Source organism: Cebus imitator, unplaced genomic scaffold (assembly GCF_001604975.1).
Source record: "Cebus imitator isolate Cc_AM_T3 unplaced genomic scaffold, Cebus_imitator-1.0 Scaffold51, whole genome shotgun sequence".
NCBI lineage: Eukaryota > Metazoa > Chordata > Mammalia > Primates > Cebidae > Cebus > Cebus imitator.
Window position 1 is genome coordinate 811,021 of NW_016107366.1, and position 18,965 is coordinate 829,985.

At 36.5% G+C, this 18,965-nt stretch overlaps 1 protein-coding gene across 5 annotated transcripts in view; it reads right to left on the reverse strand.

The window, feature by feature from the left end:
* SLC44A1 (solute carrier family 44 member 1) overlaps positions 1-18,965 on the reverse strand; it is a 184,704-nt gene that overhangs the window by 45,400 nt on the left and 120,339 nt on the right. For 4 of the 5 annotated variants that reach the window (XM_017527757.1, XM_017527756.1, XM_037738225.1 and 1 more), the window contains 5 exons: positions 18,440-18,596; positions 17,645-17,728; positions 10,280-10,417; positions 4,632-4,868; positions 2,398-2,478 (listed from right to left, as the gene is read on the reverse strand). In XM_017527757.1, the coding sequence (XP_017383246.1) occupies positions 2,398-2,478; positions 4,632-4,868; positions 10,280-10,417; positions 17,645-17,728; positions 18,440-18,596 (697 nt within the window). Of the gene's footprint in view, positions 1-2,187; positions 2,479-4,631; positions 4,869-10,279; positions 10,418-17,644; positions 17,729-18,439; positions 18,597-18,965 lie in introns of those variants that run through there. The other variant, XM_017527755.2, reaches the window with a different exon arrangement.

Here is an 18,965-nt window from a genome sequence, read left to right on the forward strand (position 1 = left end):
GAAAGAGAAAAAAGAAAGAAGGTACTGAGGTGCTGAAAAAATAAAATTACTCTGTGAGCAGCATTTCACACTTGTCTTCTGGGAGATTTTTATAACCATTTAAAATATCATTCTTAGGGACCCAATGCTACAATGTCCAAAGCACCTGAACAATGCACACAGATGTATTTTGGGATGCAGCAGAGGGTTTTTGCCATTCATCTGCAAGCAATGAACTGATAAACAACATAAAATGAAAGCAAAAATTAAATGAAGATTTTAATGCATTATTTGAGGTAAAGGACACTATATTTCAGACTAAAAATACTAATAGGAAAAAACTCTTTCTAAAATATTTGGCATCTGATAGAATGCCACATAATCTGGGCAATTCTCCCAGGATTATTACCTATAAATTAGGAGTTTAGGTAAGGAAGGTATACTTGCATTCTGATCGACTACAATTCATCTACCATTTATTAAAGAATACTACAGAAATCTGTGCCAGCTCATGGCCAAATTACCTAGTCTTCAACCTTGAAATATTTTTCCCTTTCTTTAAATGCTTATTACTGAATGATGTAAAGAAAGCTTCAATCACTGGAAAAACAGAAAAGTGGAGAAAGCTTGGTTTATATTTTAGGATTTCATATGTCTTTTTAAGTTTCGGGCTTGGAATCCATTTGCTGAACAATTAGGACTACCAAGCAGTGGAAGGAAGGAAGTCCTCCTCATTTCTCGATGTTGCCATAGGGTTGGCAGAATCTCCACTGCTGCCCTCCTCAGTCTTTGTGAAGTAAGAGGGATACAGAAGGTGTGTGTGGGGAGTGGGGGAGGGGGCGGACATGGAACCTGACTGGAAGTATTTCTGGTGAGCTCTCATCTGCAAGCAATCCATGTCTGGGTGATGCAAACTTAAAATTCAGAGCTATGTGGGTACTAGTGTGATCTGTGCTCTGGGAAGCTAAACGTTTAAATTTGATTTTATAATTATTCAGGCTATTAAGTAACAGTAACACCAAAATAGGCACTGGAAGGGGTTATAGAGGAAAGGATTTATATCTAAATATTTTATTGAGGCTTTAACTTAGGTTGAATATGCAATTAGTTTACATATACACAGAACCTCCCTGCCTCCCTCCATAAATAAACCTATTTCCTTTACTCTTAAATGAGCTTATTTTATACCATGTATTTTTAAGTTGAAACCCTATAAATCAGGGGTATCCAATCTTTTGGCTTTTCCAGGCCACCCTGGAAGAATTGTCTTGGGCCACATATAAAATACAATCAGGATAGCTGACGAGCTTAAAAAATTGCAAAAAAAAATCTCATAATGTTTTAAGAAAGTTTAAATTTGTGTTGAGCTGCATTCAAAGCCTTCCTAAGCCATATGCGGCCCACAGACAGTAGGTTAGACAAGCTTGCTATAAATCAAATCATTTATTAAACTGTAGGGAAGACAGAAAGGAAATTTCTTACCTCACACTTTTTAACATTAATGCAGTCAGGGGCACATTGTTTAAAATTAATTATTTAAGGATGTAGACAATTATGTAATATTTGAAAATAAACAAGCTATTTTTAAAATAATGTTTTTATGTTTAAACAGTGTTTAAATTAGAAGTAATTAGACCAATATATGATAGAGGTATCTGTTGTTACGATATAGTGACAATATCCACGGGAAAAGCAGCTCAAGATTCTCTTACACTCATTAAGCTGCTTTTTTCAAATAAAAGTAGAGAGATATATTTGTGTGTATATACACATATATATAATATCAATGACTAGAAATAATATATCCATCTCATAATTAAACTGGGAGAAGACTAGATTGTCTTACTGAATGGGAATGTGAGTACTGATGAAAACAGCCTTGTTTGCTACTGAAAAATAGCTTAATAAACAAAGTACAACCTAGGCAACAGAAGAAAAACGCAGCCAAGGGAAAACAACAGCAATGTAAACAGAACAATATTTTTAAAAGGGGGAGTATGAATTTTAGCAAGTTGAAAGGAATTGCTATGATCACCTTCCAAAATGATAAAAAATCAAACCGTCAGTTCAAGTGTACACCAAAATGTTCAGTCTGAGGAAAGCCAAACACTGACAGTTAAAAAGGAAACAAGAGCAACAGCAGTTTTACCTTAGGGACAAAACTATCATCCCCAACCCCCCTGAGCACTGACAAGGATGCTGTTCCTTTCAGCTTACTTTTACAGAAGGTGGTCTCAGTTGTGACAAGAATTCTGCCATCCAAGTGATGGGTAAGCACACAAACAGAAAGAGCAGCACGTCCTGCGTGATACAGATAACAAAAGCTTCTCCTGAAGAAGTGCAGTCAGTGAAGACAGAGAGAGAGAGGAAGTGAAAGTGAAATTCTTGGAGGGCGGTCCCCTCCTCATCTCCACCTACCATGGGCTTTAGCTCTCTGGCATCAGCGACGCCTCCCTTACCAGCTTCTTTCATTGCTTTCCTACTGTTTTCCACAAACTCCTGCAAAACATGGACCACACTGCATAAATTCTTGGGTCCTTTCAGATTTGTTAGTAGATAAATTCTAAAGAACATTTACATTTTTGACTGAATCTTAGTAAATGAATAGCCTAAAAACATAGCAATAAATAATGTTTAGTATCACACATGAGAGCTACTAAATTTTATAGGAATGGACTGTAATCTGCTGATTAAAATAATCTTCTTTCCATCCATTCATTGTGACAATCTTATTAAGGCTCCAAGAGATAATGTTAGTTCTATCTGGAAGAGAAAATACCTAACATTTTAAAGAAGCTATTTTCTCACACTCAGAATATCATTTTATTTGCTGTTTTATTTTTTTCTATATCAAGTTTTAATGAAACAACAAGAATATGTTACTCCATGAGCCTCCACTTTTAAATAACCATAGAAGGTAAAAGAACGCATTGATGTTGCTAAGCACATAATGCTTTTGTTTTAAAACCAAACAAATCATAAACAAAGTACTTTTTTCTTTAATGTCAATCTGACCATGACATTACTTCATAAAGCAGGAAGACAGGGTATATCAACCAGAACCTGTGGTTAGCAGTAGTCGAGATGGGAATATGCCCCGAAGGAAACATTTCTGTTCCATCAATGTTTATGGGCACTTCTTTATTAAATACCCTCGCCATTCCTACAGAGAAAACTGAAGGGTGGAAAACTGTATTTTTACTCTGCTTTTGATCAGTAACTCAAAAAACAGTAACACTCTTCTAAATGCTTTAATCACAAAAGAGATGCAATACACATGATCAAATTCTATTAAGAAAATAACCAGTTAGAATTAGTTTAGACATTAAAAGAATGTCCACAATTTAGCTCATGTTGTCAGAAAAAGAGGAAATCAGTGCCAAACAGGTCAGCTAAATCATTTAGAATTCTTGCCATTGGGAAAAAAAAAAAATCTGGGCTGGGCACGGTGGCTCATGCCTGTAATCCTAGCACTTTGGGAGGCTGAGGCAGGCAGATCACTTGAAGTCAGGAGTTCGAGACCAGCCTGGCCAACATGGTGAAACCCAGTCTCTATTAAAAATTAGCTGGGTGTGGTGGGGCACACATGTAATCCTAGCTACTCAACAGGCTGAGGCAGGAGAACTGCTTGAAACCCGGGAGGCAGAGGTTGCAGAGCTAAGATCACGCCACTGCACTATAGTCTAGGTGACAAAGCAAGACTCCATCTCAAAAAATTCAGTCAGGCAGATTGCTTGAGCCCAGGAATTCACAGTCAGCCCAGGCAATGAAGTGAAACCAAATTTAAAAAAAAAAAAAAAAAAAGAAAGAAAGAAAAAAAATCTAGCTTATTTATTAATACATTTATTTTAGGTTTAACTGGATAAAATATGCTCCTGGTAAATGACTTGTTATTTCAATGTATAATGCTTAGTATTTATTATTACTCATTTTTGAGATAGAAATATTTCATAGCTTAATAGCAAACTACTATTATTTAGAAAAGCATCTTTACTTTGGTAACATTTAACATTGATTATAATGGTACTTAAACCATTTAATAAGGTTTTCAAAGTTTTAAAAAATTTTAATTGCGGTTCTAATATAAAAAATCTGCACATAATATCTGTTTAAAGGTTTAGATCTTGACTAATAAAAAACAATACATTCTATCAGTCATGGGTCTGTTATCTGTATTCATCACAAAATGCTTTCAATTTGGCCTACCACATTTAAGATGATGAGTTTTGACCGGGTGACAGTAGTAACATTTGGGGCAGTGGTAGATAAAGAAAGACAGGAAGGCACTAGGACCTGGGAAACAGGATAGCTTGTCTTTGAGCCCCATTTCAGGAAAAGGCACACAGAACATCAATGGCCCAGTCAATTCAAATCTATCTAACTGCAGAGAGAGGGGCAGCAGGAAGACGGTGAACTTAGGACTATTAACGAGTACTGCTCTAGCTAGGTGGATCTGAAATGATCTTGTTCATGCCAAGATGCCTTCTTCCCTCACTTACCCAAGATTAACCTCATTCATGAGTGAGTGCTACTAGTTTAATTCTAAATAACTCAATTGCATACAGTGCGAATTAAATATAGAGAATGTTCTGTAAAATATTTTTATTGGTATTTTTATCCCTAAAATAGGAAAGGGCGTTTGAAGTACTTACCATCAGCACTTTATCCATATAGAATTCCCTACCAGGGCTTCCATCATTGTATTTTGTATCAATGGCAAAACACAAGAATAATACATCCACTACCATTTCGTAAATAGACAGGAAGCAATGAGCGACTAGGAAGGCGAAGAGGCAGACGATGATCAGAGGCAGCACCCATACTGTGTAGTCCTGCTGGTAGTTGAGCAGCATAATCCCAGCTAAGCCTGTGCTGCAGACTATCAGCACCTGAAGCAGAGAGAACAAAGACCACATTTAATGTCCTACTGGAGAAAACCACTCTTTCTTCATCATTTGCAGACTTAAAAATTCTCTCTATTATTTATAAACAATGGTTGCATGAGGCCACTCCATCACAAATAAGGAAATATAATCCACATATTCCCATATACACACAGAGTATACATGCTTATCATATACATTTAAAAATCATCTTTAAATGATTCTGGTTTAAAGATAATCAAGTTTTTCAAGTGTGCTCCCTAAAACTTAACCTATTTAGAATCTGCGGCAATTTTTAAGATAAATGTATGAATATTTTAGTAAAAATTTGCACATTCTTAGCACTCAGAAAAGACTGATATTTCAGTGTAATGGTATGCATTTTTTCTAAGCATTTTCACATATATGAAATAGTATTATATAAACAAATCACTATAAGCTTTTCATTACTATTTATAGAAGTTTCATTATAAATGCTTCATAAATATTTACTCAGCTACATAATTTCATTTTATGAGTGATTTAAAATACATTTAATCATTCTCTTACTGTTGGAGATTTATACTGTTTTCAGATATAAATAATGCTGCAACAAACATCTATAGTCTTAGAACTTTTTCTGTGTTTTGTATTTTATTTCACATAGAATATGTGATAAATTTAACATTATTTGCCATGAAGTATATATTTGGACTCTCTGTGAAGAAAGAGGTTGCCAAAAACATCCATGCTAAAAGAATAAAAGAAATAGCCAATTTAGTTATTGTCAAGAACCACCTACTCTGATGTTTCATCATTTCACACGCAGCATTTAAAAATTTTTGTGGTTTTTAAAATACATTTTATTCCAGCTTTTCAATAATCCTATGAATGGTTTATAGTATATATTATCATCCCATTTTACAGACCGGGAAACAAACTTAGAGATGCTAGCTGACCTGAGTAGAAGAAAAGAGTAGATCCAACGTCAAGGTCACAAAAGTAAAAAAAAGAGCAGATCCTACACAAATAACGGTCTTATGTTGTCAACCCCAGTGCTCTTTCCAGATAAAAACTCAGCAAATATTTGGATATTGATTGATACACAGCAGTAATGGATTCTACTGAATTCCAGACACACTCTTACCTAGCCCTTTACTTTGTCTTGTATAAGGTCTTAAGAGAAAAGAGAGACCTCTAGAATCATGGTAGCCTCTTCTTGTCTAGTGCTAAGACAGATAATTCTTCTTTGGCATTTTCTCCAGTATTTATCATCATCAAAGCATTTTACATTCACCATTATCTTAACCTGGAGTTAAATGCATTAGATGATACATTGGTTCAGCTATAAATTGATCCCTCTCTCAGATGAGACATTGGTTAAGCTATAAATTGCTTTTAGGGAGCAAATCTGGGTCCACCCAAGCTTTGGAAGACTTCCCCACCATTTTTTTTTTTTTTTTTTGAGACAGAGTCTCGCTCTGTTGCCAGGCTGGAGTGCAGTGGTGCCATCTTCGCTCACTGCAACCTCTACCTCCTGGGTTCAGGCAATTCTCCTGCCTCAGCCTCCCAAGTAGCTGGGACTACAAGCGCACGCCACCACACACAGCTAATTTTTGTATTTTTAGTAGAGACGGGGTTTCACCAAGTTGGCCAGAATGGTCTCAATCGCTTGACCTCGTGATCTGCCCACCTCAGCCTCCCAAAATGCTGGGATTACAGGCATGAGCCACCATGCCTGGCCTTCCCCACCATTTTTGTAGCAATACACTTATAAATCTTCTCTTATAGTGACTTATTCTCTGGGGTTATTTCCATAGATGGTTAATTACTTCCATTTTCTTTTTCTTTCTTTTTTTTTTTATTGGAGACAGAGTCTCGCTTTATCACCCAGGCTGGAGTGCAGTGGTACAATCTCGGCTCACTACAACCTCTGTCTCCTGGGTTCAAGCGATTCACCACTTTAGCCTCCCGAGTAGGTGGGACTACAGGCACCAGCCACCACGCCTGGCTTTTTTTTTTTGTATTTTTTAGTAGAGATGGGGTTTCACCATGTTGGTCAGGCTGGTTTTGAACTCCTGATCTCAGGTGATCCACCCGCCTCGGCTTCCCAAAGTACTGGGATTACAGGTGTGAGCTACCATGCTCAGCCATTACTTCCATTTTCTTCCACTCTCCTGGTTTCAATTTTATAGTGAGTAATAACTATACTATACTCTCCAAATGTTATACATCCACCCTCTTGAAGGGCTGAGGTTCTTCATGCTCTTATCATGCCATTAAAAATTAAGCCCCTTTGAAATGGTAAAGTTAGTTATAGAAAGAAGGTGTGGCTCAAACAAACCAACTATTGAGACAAAAAGCTGGTGAGACGGAAGGTTAGATATTGTCATGCAAGGGACAACTTCAACAATTAGTGATGTTTAGTCAAAAAAAAAAAAATGTAGTAGTTACTCCCAAATATATTGAAAGATTATCATGCACTTATTCAAGTAGATACACAAATGGTTCTCAAACTGTAGAAAGGCTTAGAATGCAGATTCCTGGGCCCTGTTCCCAGAGTCTGGTTGGTTGGATCCAAGATAAAGCCCAGTAGCTGACATTTAAAAAGTATCCCAGGTGCTGATAAAGCCTATGTCTCAAGAAGTACTGGTGTGTATCAGTGATCTCCATGGTGGAGTACACACATCCTAGGGAGTATTCTTAACAGGATCACCTGGGACTTCCATTATATTTCTCATACATTTAAAATGTCTTCTTTAGTATGCTTTATAAGGCATATATTAGTAACAACCGTATATGTGTGTGTGTGTGTGTGTGTGTGTGTGTGTGTGTGTGTATATCATAGATAAATAAATATAGATATATTGAACAGCCATGATCAAACTTTTTTCTTAATAGGGCGCATGACTTTAGAAGTTAAGACATCCCTTGCTGAGCATGATGGCTTGCACCTATAGTCCCAGCTACTTGGGAGGCTGAGGCAGGATGATTGCTTGAGCCCAGGACTTCAAGACAAGCCTGGGCAAACAGCAAGATTCCATCTCAAAAAAGAAAAAAAATTAGACATTCTAGAGGATAAATTCTTGAAAATACAGTAGAAGAGATTCACACTTTGGGTAGGATGTGGGAAGCAGGAAGGAAAGGATGCTAGTTTTGGAGTCAGAAAGACGTAGATTTGAATTACAGAATTAGGACTTAGTTTTATAACCCTATGCAAGTTCATTGAACATTCTGAGCCTGTTTCTCCATCTTTAAAAGAGACATAATAATACATACATCCCACGATTGTTAAAACAATCATTCTAAAAGTATTTAATGCAATGCCTGGCAATGTTTCTCCCTCCCTCCCTTTCTTTCTTTTTTTGCTATCGTAAGTGCAACATTTATGATGCCCTTTCCCCAGAAAACCTACATTTTGAAAGATATCGTTTACCAACAAAATAGCATTTATAAGTAATAATTCATATTCTCAATTTTTATTAATCCAAGTCGAATAAATTGTCAACTAGAAGATATAATTAGTGTGAGAAAAGATATTACCAAATAGAGGTAAAATAATTTCACACAGAAGCAAAGAAATTTGAGATTTTGAGCGGTTTTCAGATAGCTTTATTAGGACAAATATCAATACTTAAAATATTTAAATTAGCTTTAAATTTAAAATAAATCTCTATTTTTACTTTTAGGAACCTATCTGCCAGTGACCACATGTTTCAAGTCACTAAACTGGAACAGCTAAGGTCCCCTGAAAATCTAATTCACATTCCATAAAAATGTTAGGGTACCATAGAAATGGAACCCATAATGCTGTCTGTTAGTTTTTCTTTTTAAATTCAGAGTTTTAAAAATTGAATTTAAAATTTTGAGGTAATTACAAATTCACATGCAGCTGTAAGAAACAGTAGAATGCTTCCATGTACCTTTTACCCGGTTCCCTTCAATACATACATATGGAGTTCAAGACCAGCCTAGCCAACATGGTGAAACCCTTGTCTCCACTAAAAATACAAAAATTAGCCAGGGATGGTGGCAGGCACCTGTAATCCCAGCTGCTCAGGAGGCTGAGGCAGAGAATTGCTTGAACCTGAGAGGTGGAGGTTGCAGTGAGCAGAGATGGCACCACTGCACTCCAGCCTGGGCGACAGAGTGAGACTACGTCACCACCACCAACAAAAAAATCGCTGTGTGTATGCATATATACATATATATGCTTTTATTCTAAGTTGCTTCATATCTTTCTTAGCTGTAGGGATAAATTATATATATGTAAACAAAAATAAAAATAAAGACTGTGAAGTCTTTCTGAATCAGCTATAGAGAACCTATCCACTTCATTGTACACAACGCTATGCTTCTCCATGCCAAACATATTTTCTTTACAAAAACATTTAAAAAACACAGTTGGCTAGAGCAACGTTAAGTGTTCAATAGTAAGATAATGTTTAAAAATAGTATTTGGTGGATATTTACCATGGTAATAATGAGTAATTGTGAAAATTATCAAAGCAAGATGAAAAATAAATATGGATGTAAGAGAAATGGGCAGAACAAACAGGTATGTATGCTGTGATTGTTATACTATAGAGAAATACAGGCCAATAAAAAAAATGGAAAGAAATATATAGAAATGATACATTATTCAGTTATAGTGGTGGTAGTATAAGTCCTTTTCTTTCCTCAATTAAAAAAAATTTCTGAGTATTTTATGGTTTTAAATTCAGATACAATGAAATCTAATTATGTTATTGAATAGTTTGCAGTATTTTAATAGTATAAATTGCCTCTTGTTCAACACTTCTAAGGAAAGTATAAGTCTCGTTCTTTTACAGCTCTATTTTAAAGACGCTTATACATAATACTATAACAATGATGATGACAACTGACATTCATTGAGAACTTAAAATGTGTCAGGCACTCTCCTAATACTCTCATGTATTAACCATGCATTAATCTCACGACCCTACAAGTTTGGCACTATTATATTCCAATTTTACTGATGAGCAAACTGAGGCCCAGAGTAAATATCTACCCTGCCCAGGTCACACAGCTATCAGTGACTGAGCCAGAACTGAAATCCAGGCAGTCAGGCTCCAGCTGCAGTACCACTAACTACAAGAAAGACTATTTCCTAATTCTTTACAGTTTGAAATATGTAAAGAGAAGGACGAGCACATGACTTAGCCTCTCCAGGTCTGAGTTTCCTTATCTGTAAAATGAGGATAATAATGGAATTTATCTTAAAAATTTATTGTGAGGATTAAATGAGCACAATATATGTCAAGTACTTATAACAATGCTAGACACATAGTAGGGGCTTTCTAAGTACCTGCTATTTATTACTTTTAGTTTTCTGGTAGGCTGGATATTTTTAAAATAAAAGAGCAAATATATATGTAAAAATTACTATATGTTGCAGACAAAATACTTGGTCTTACCTTGCCTAGGAACAACATAAAATCTCCCACTGTGTTGATGGTAGCCACTCGCAAAGCATTCTCCACCAGAATGACAAAGGCATCCTTTGCTGAGGTGCAGAAGTTGGTGCTGTTGATAGCTGTGGCTGTGTATGCATTCTGGACAAAAGCAAAAACAGCATTTTCATCAAAAACTGAACTTCTTTTAAGACATAAACTGAACACAGCTAAAACATGGCTTAAAAATATTTCAGTCAAACATATGGCACCCTTTAATGAGGTGAAGATTGAGACTGAGTACAAGAAAATATAAGACTTAAAACCTCATATGGTAAAAATAACTTTCCATTTGGCTTTATTTCATTCATTTAAAAACACTGTTATTTATTAAAACATACATAAACCTTTCTAACATCCATTAACTTCTTCCCTGTCTTAGTAAATCCAACATAATTTAATCTTTCCTAGATGTTTCAGGGTCATGACTGTGAACATCAGCGGTGCACTGCAATCATTTCGGTGACGCTTTAAAAGCTGAAGAGGTAGGTGTGGGCAACAGGTTGCTATGCTGTTTTATCTGGAATATCCACTATCTCCTCCTTGGTGGCTTTTTTCTGTGCTCTCACTTCTCACAGCTCCTGTAGTACACAACTCTTTGATGGCTGGCATTTTATACCCCTCCTCTTCCTGGGAGCAGAACCCTAAATCTTATTTGAGGAAACAGCCTTACCCCATTCCCTGTCTCAGTCCCAGTGAGACTGTCACTACCTGGAGCTCTGGGGATGGGTCTTGATTGACATAAGTCAATTAGCATACTCTACCTACTGGCCACAATGACTGGTTCAGAATTGGTGAATAAACCAATCAGAGCCAATGAAAGCAAAAGCGACGTTCCCTAGGACTTCTGGAAAAAAGTGGCTTTCTTTCTCTTCCATAGGTTCTCTGGAAAGGTGTGAGGGTATGAATGGCTATAGCTGTTTGGCTAACAGAGAAGAGCTGCTGAAGGTCACAGTGTAAAACTGAGGGTAAGGCCAACACCATGAAATCAGAGCAGGGAAAACCAGGTATTTTGCCTTGTTGACAATTGGGACATTGGCAACTTGCCAGATTTCTAACTTTTCAGTTATAGAAGCTAATACATTGTTAAGAATCCTAGCTCTTCCCTGTTCCACTTTCGTCTCCCTCTCCCCTTTTTTCTCTCTCTCCCTTGTTCAGGCCAGATTGAGCTGAGCTTTCTGTTCCTTAAAATACTGAGCTCTAGCTGATACACTTTCATTCAATTATACCTGCTTCTGCTGACCCATGTGCTCTTTGACCTACTAGTCACAGACTGATTTTTTTCCATTCTTTTTTATGTTACATTCTAGAACAGCATTGATGTTTTCTGGGAAACGTGAAAAAGCATTATAACATAAAATATGTTTGAGTCTTAGGAAGGAAAAGTGTATGAACTTCGTGACTAAAACTTTCGGTCCTGAGGAATTTTGGGTTTAGTGTTGACTTAAATTGTCGCTGGGTCCCAAATGTTGGGATTGCTGGGAAGCTGTTGGAGATAAAGGGCTTACTTTACACTGTGCTGTCTATAAAGCTTTAACCACTGAGCCCAGGAGAGATAGTATACAATTTATGGATCTAATTATAAGCTTGTTAGTTATTAGGAGTCTGTAATGAAGATGAGGTTTGAATTATCAAAAATTTAACTTGCCATTGTATGATTAAATTCATTGATTAAAAATGCAGAACATTTCAGAGCCAAAGAGAGTACTGTACTGAACAGGTCACTACCTATGGTTCTTAAGCTTTTTCCAGTAATGGGGCAGTAGGAAATAAATGATGGTGCTCTCTAAGAAATACAGTATGATTTTGGTATATAGAATTCCATCATAAAAATTGGGGAAGTTTATTATCATCAGAATATATTATTATATTATGTTTATAAGTCTTTTTATCTCAAAAACTAAAATACAGAATATTTTAAAGAACTCATACTACGTGTTTCTGTTAGCATCTACCTGTGTCTTGCTGCTTTACATTGCCATCTGCCAGTGCTTCTTATCAGATAAACGATAGCAGGTACCACAGAGTTAACAAACTGCAGTGCTTCAAGCGTTTTTTTTTTTTTTTTTTTTTTATTCTACAAAAGCTTCGTTTGAAATACTCTGCCAAGTGCCTCAATGAAGTAAAAATAAACTATACTTTTGATCTTGTGTAACATTAACCTTGCTGCAAAACGATAAAGAAGAACTGACCCAGCCAGTTCTATTCTCAAAGAACACAGATTGGCTTCCAGTTCTCATCAGTTCCCTAAGTACTCACAAAAACACTCAGTTAACAATTTATTCTAGAGCAGGGGCGGTCAACCTACCACCTGCAGGTCGTATCTGACCTGCCAATTCCTTTTGTAAATAAAGTTTTACTGGCACATAGCTGTGCTTATTGTTTATATATTGTCTATGGCTGCTTTCATGCAACAGTGATGGAATTGTGCAGCCATGAAAGATCCTGTATGGCCCACAAAGCTAAAAATATTATCTCTGGTCCCTTACAGAAAAAGCTTGCTGCCCTCCTGTTCTAGCTAGAGTACTGCCAAGGATTAATATCAACCTCATCTACTTTATGTGGAACCCACCCTTTCATTGGAAATAAAAACCACATGTGCTCATTTCAAATTTTAGTAGCTTCTTCCACAATCTCCAATCTTTCAGCATCTTTCACTGTAATTCTTCAGTTAAACAATATAATTGATAAAAGTCTTCAGTGATCTGGGATCTGACTCCTTTGAAGAGAAATACCTTATTTCCCACATTCTAAGATCTCATCAAGAGACTAATGAGCCAGTTATTCATAACAAGTTTTCAGGAGAAAATATCCTACCATATTAAATGTACATATTGATTATGAGATACATCCTGATGCTAAACAGTTTCATAATGTCTAGAATCAAGGAAATTGGACAACCCATTTAAATCAACTAGGTACTAGCTTATGTCCACTCCCACCCCCAATAAGGAACGACTCACTCTTAACTACAGTGTTCTACCCTTTCCAGTTCACCATGAATTTCCTTGAGACAGAAGCAAGAGAGGACCCACATATCTCCATTCTCTCTCCTGTGTTATCATCAGACCAGATGATGCGAGAATGCCCAACACTTCTAAACTACACTATAAAAGCTTTTTTATTTCCCTCATTAATTTTTAGAAGCTTCCTTTCATTTGAGAATTATGATTATTCCTCTTTTGCTTCCTTCTTATTACCCTGCCCTGCCCCATTCCATCTGCTTTTAGGGCAGAAGTCTATTTGTTTGTAGATAAAGAGGTAGTGATAATTTCTTTTCTCCACCACTCTGAGAAATTTCTGTAAGGGTCGGATGTACTCACAGAAATTTAGTCTTTCTAAATTTGGATCTATGAAATTCCTCTGTATTCAATCCAACTGAAAAAAAGTAGATGGATATTTTGCAAGCTCCTTCACTCACTCCCAAGATAGGAAGATAAACTGGATACACAAAGGTCAAGATGACCTCTTCAGAAAGAAAAATGTGCTGCAGATCATAGCAGGCCAATGAAAATTCCCTCTCTTTCTATACTTCCTAGTTTACAAGAATTCATGCTTAAGGTCCTTAGGAATTTTGGAGTCCTTTGTGGCTTCCCCTGATAGCCGTTCTCTGAGATTTCTTCAGACTTCTTGGTTGAGATTTTTAAAGTCCACCCACCTTCTTCTCAGACAGCCTTCCTTATCTGGAACTAAACTGCCCACAGACAGACATCAGTGATTAACATTTAGCCCACACTCAACATCTGCTTGGGTAGGACACAAGCTTGAGACTATTCAACCCCCATGAGCAAGATGAAGGATGACCACCATCCAGGAATTTTTTTAAAAGGATACCTGTTAACCCACGCAATTCCTGGTTGTACTTCTGTGTGACAGGATATAGTGAAAAAGTGCTGATCGTGTGAAAGAAATATGTTAGGGCAGAGGGTCACCATGCATGAAACAGGTCTGCATGGCCATCTGTCCCAGAACACAACTTCTTCATTTTTATATTTTCTTTCCTTTCTTTACTGAAGAACCTAGAAATTTTCTTAAAGTTTAAAATATTTACATAATGATTCAATAGGGGCAAGCTAGACAGCAATGCTAAGGGAATAGGGTATGTGCAATTCTGCGTGGATCCTTATAAATTAAATGAAGGAAAAGGTAATTACAATTATTCCTTTCTTATTTGAGGCAAAGGGGAGAAGGGGAATGCTATAGTCTGAATGTTTGTGTCTTCTCAAAGTCCATATGTTGAAACATAGTCAGCAAGGTAATGGTATTAGTAGGTAGAGTCTTTGGGAGGTGATTAGGTCATAACGGTTCTATTCTCATGAATTGGATTAGTGCCCTTATTTTTTTAAAAAAAATACCCCAAAGAGCTGTTTTGTCTCTTCCACCATGTGAGGTCACAGCAAGAAAGCACCGTCTCTGAACCAGGAAACTGGCCCACACAAGACACTGAATTTGCTGGTGGCTTGATCCTGGATTTCCCAGCCTCTAGAACTATGGGAATAGTTCTCATAAACTGTATAACTATGATAAATACATTTCTGTTGTTTAGAAGCCACGTAGTATATGGTATTTTGTTATAGAAGCCTAAACAGGGAACAAAGTCAAGCCCATACTGTAGCCTTCATCCAATTTTGTTCTAAATTCTTAGACCTTTTCAAGGTCATAAAATTTATAAATGTGTTGCAAATCTTAACTTCAATAGATATTTCTTTCTTTCTTTCTTTCTTTCTTTTTCTTGACAGTCTTGCTCCATTGCCCAGGCTGGAGTGGAATGGCTCAATCTTGGCTCACTGCCACCTCTGGCTCACTGTAACCTCTGCCTCCTGGGTTCAAGGGATTCTCCTGCCTCAGCCTCCCAAGCATCTGGAATTATAGACAAGTGCCACCACACTCAGCTAATTTTTGTATTTTTAGTAGAGATGGGGTTTCACCATGTTGGCCAGGCTGGTCTCAAACTCCTGACCTCAAATGATCCATCCACCTTGGCCTCCCAAAGTGTTGGGATTACAGGCGTAAGCCACCACACCTGACCTCAATAGATTTTCTTTAAAAACATCATTGTCTTAGTTTACAGAATGAATCATTATAACTTGAGATGTCTGCATTTTCTATAATAAACCATATTTGTATTTGTTTATGTCACTCAGAAATGTGTATATATTTACATGTATATGAGTGTGATATAATGGCAGCAGTTCCTGGAAAGAGCTAGGAAAACCTTGTTGAAAACTTCTTCCACCTTTAGGTCTTGTGATGCCAGTCTCAATTTTCTCATCTGTAAAACAGATGAGAAAATAATGCTAGCCTTACAGAGTTATGTTGGCCACATTTCACATGTGGCACTTCCTATGAACCCAGGAGACATGAAGCACTGCAGGTGATCAGTACCCACATTGCAGCACTTTGTATTCCCAAACAGAACTACTAACTATGAGTTCAGAATAACTCTCCCTAAGCGTTTGCTCACATGTTTGATTTACTGCTGTTTTAATGTTCTGCTTAAACCTCGAACATCATGCCTCCAAAATGCTGATCCAAAATGAACAAAACCTGCACAAAAAAGACCAACATCTCAGGGTTGTTAGTACTAAATCACTGACTAATGTTTAGCTTAGGATATGCTGAAAACCTTCGATTTTTTAAACCTTTTATCAGCTATCTTGATATCATATGATTTATTTTCTTCCTCAGTATAACTGCACATCTCCTTTTCAGTATTTTTATAGTTTTATATCACCCTGTTAGTCTTTTTAAAGAGTCCAAATATTCACTAATATAATTAATAATTCATTCAGAAAACACTTAAAGACCACCTGTTGTATATTGGGTACTGTGCTAGCTTGTGAGGAGACCAAGAAAAAGAAGATCCTTACCTTAAAGGAGCTAGGAGTTTAAGGGTGAAGTTAACAGATAATTTCAATACAGTATTGTTAGCATTTGAACATTAAGATATGACCTAGTAATAGAAGCTCAGCAGAGGGGCTGAGGGGAAGAGGGATGGCTTCTGGGAGGTGACGCTCAGGCAGAATCATTAAGATTCAGTAGAAACTAGTCCAGTGTTGAAAAACTGCAAAACTAAAAGGTACCTAGGGATGGTAGTAGGATTGAGACTAGAGATCTGGGCTTAGCATATCTCTCCAAGGATAAGCTACTTAGTGGTGAGTATAAAAATGCAATTATGATAATCTTTAGTGTATCCATCAACTTTCTGATAAAGACAACTTGGCCTGAAACCAATTTTAAAGAACACAAATTTTCAGGTTGTTATGGCCATCACTAATTGTATTAAGAATGAGCTTCCAAACACCTGTACATCCATTGGGAATATTATGATCTATAAGAATGTATTTTGCTAATGGAACATCATACCTACTTTCTCGTATTACCACAGAACCCAATAAAGCAAACTCCAGGCATGCTCAATACCACGGCCCTAGGACTATCAACCTGTGACTATCCTGGAGTGAATGCTAAGTGCAATGCTAGTCTTCAATCACTTAGCAATAAATGGTGAGAAAGTCAATTTTATCTCTGGCCTATTAGATGTGGGCATTAATACATTAGAACTGATTTTCAAGGAATGGAAAAGTAATTTAAAAAAATAAAGAAAAGAAGGAAGGAGTGCCCCAAAGAGACTCCTATGTCCTCAGATATAGATAGAGGACTAACCCATTTTCCTAAGGCCTGTTGTCCTATAAATATCAATTCCCAATTCCTCCATTCAACCTTATAAATAGTACTCCCTTTGATAATATTTCCCAGGCCAATATAATAGTGTTTACCAGTTGGGAAAAAAAAAAAAAAAAAAGGTATCAGCATAGAGAGCTGCTTTGAATGATAGTAGCTAGTTGTAAAAAGGATTAAGTGTCACACAGCTTTATGTTGAAATTTTCAAACAACATTTTTAAAAATGAAAGGATACTAATAATTAGAATAGTCAGATTCTTAGGGAAAATTTTAAAGATGAAAGAATGTGGATTGAGGGATAAGAGATAAATGTTTTTCCTGAAAGATGAACCCTAGTGATGTTTTATCTATCTATTAAAATAAAAACAATAACCTATGTAACAAACCTGTACATGTACCCCCGAACCTAAAATAAAAGTTGAAAAAAATTAAAATAATAATGAGCCTTGGTAAGCACATACATTAATTTAAAAAATAAGAGTATGATTGAAATAGACATACTATTAAAAAGACAATTAAAACAAAGATACAATGTACAATACCACAAGAAAAACATCTTTCAATTTAGTTTATTTTATCTTGGGAGAAGAAACAATGAACCTATCTTTGAAAGTAAATATTAGATTTATTTTTAAAATATTTTACCTGATTTAAATAATTTAGGCACTTTTCAAGACACCAAAGGCAACAAATGCAAGATTTCAGCACACATCGGGCACAAGCATTTTCCTAGATGGGGGAAAAATTGAAATAATAAAAAAACCAAAGAATTAAACTGTCATATGGAAGACTTCAAACATTAGAAAAATAAATAAAAAGTTAAAAATCACAATTTATGCTTCAAATCCTCTATACTTGTCCATTACCTCCTTAAAACATAATAACTGGATAATTTTTAATCAGTTGAATATTTATTTCATCTTTATTGCATAAAAGACACAGTGAAGTTTATAACACCTGCAAGGAGCTTACAATCTAGTAGGAGAAAAAAAATACTAAACACAAAAAAGGTTAGAATCAGAATATAGTATAAATACTAAGTGTTATGAGAGTGGAGAACAAAGAGATGCATTGTTTGGGAGATGGAAGGAATCAGGGAAGGTTTCTACAAAGGGGTAGAATTTGAGTTAAACTATGTTGAAATGCATGTTATTCCAACAGTGAAGGACAGGGAAGAAGTTCTAAGGAGAAAGGTATGTGAGTCAATCAACAGAGAAGAATAGCAGCACAGGATACTTTTAGTAATTAGTGATTGGATGAATTTTGCTGGAGCATACGGAGTGCATGACTGGGTGACAAGGGAGAATGGCTGGATTTCACCTTGTAAAGACATTGAAGAAAACACAACTTTGTATTTAACATTATTTGGTACTTTACTACATGCAGAACTGAGGTCTGGAATGTGCTCACAGAAAGTACAGAAATGCATTTTCCCCTTACCTTTCCTTTGAGCTGACTGTGAATATACATAAGGATCATTCGCGGAATTTTGACTAATGTGATAATGAAAGATCCTTTTGCCACTGTACCAAGGTGGTAACGAATAAGGCGATTCACTGATGCCAAAATAGGTGTAAATGGCAAATTCCTTTTATCCCTATTTAAAAAATGACCAAAAAGACAATTAACACAAAGCCTAGATCAGGAGAGAAACACAGGTATAGTTTAGAGTCCAATGCAGTGAAAAAAAAAATCAGCTCATCATTCTTATTTTAGCTTTATGACAAAATGGCCAAGTGATATATAATGAATATAAATGCCACAGACATGCTATATAAAATTAATGTCAAGCCGGGTGCGGTGGCTCAAGCCTGTAATCCCAGCACTTTGGGAGGCTGAGGCGGGTGGATCACAAGGTCAAGAGACCATCCTGGTCAACATGGTGAAACCCCGTCTCTACTAAAACTACAAAAAATTAGCTGGGCATGGTGGCGCGTGTCTGTAGTCCCAGCTACTCAGGAGGCTG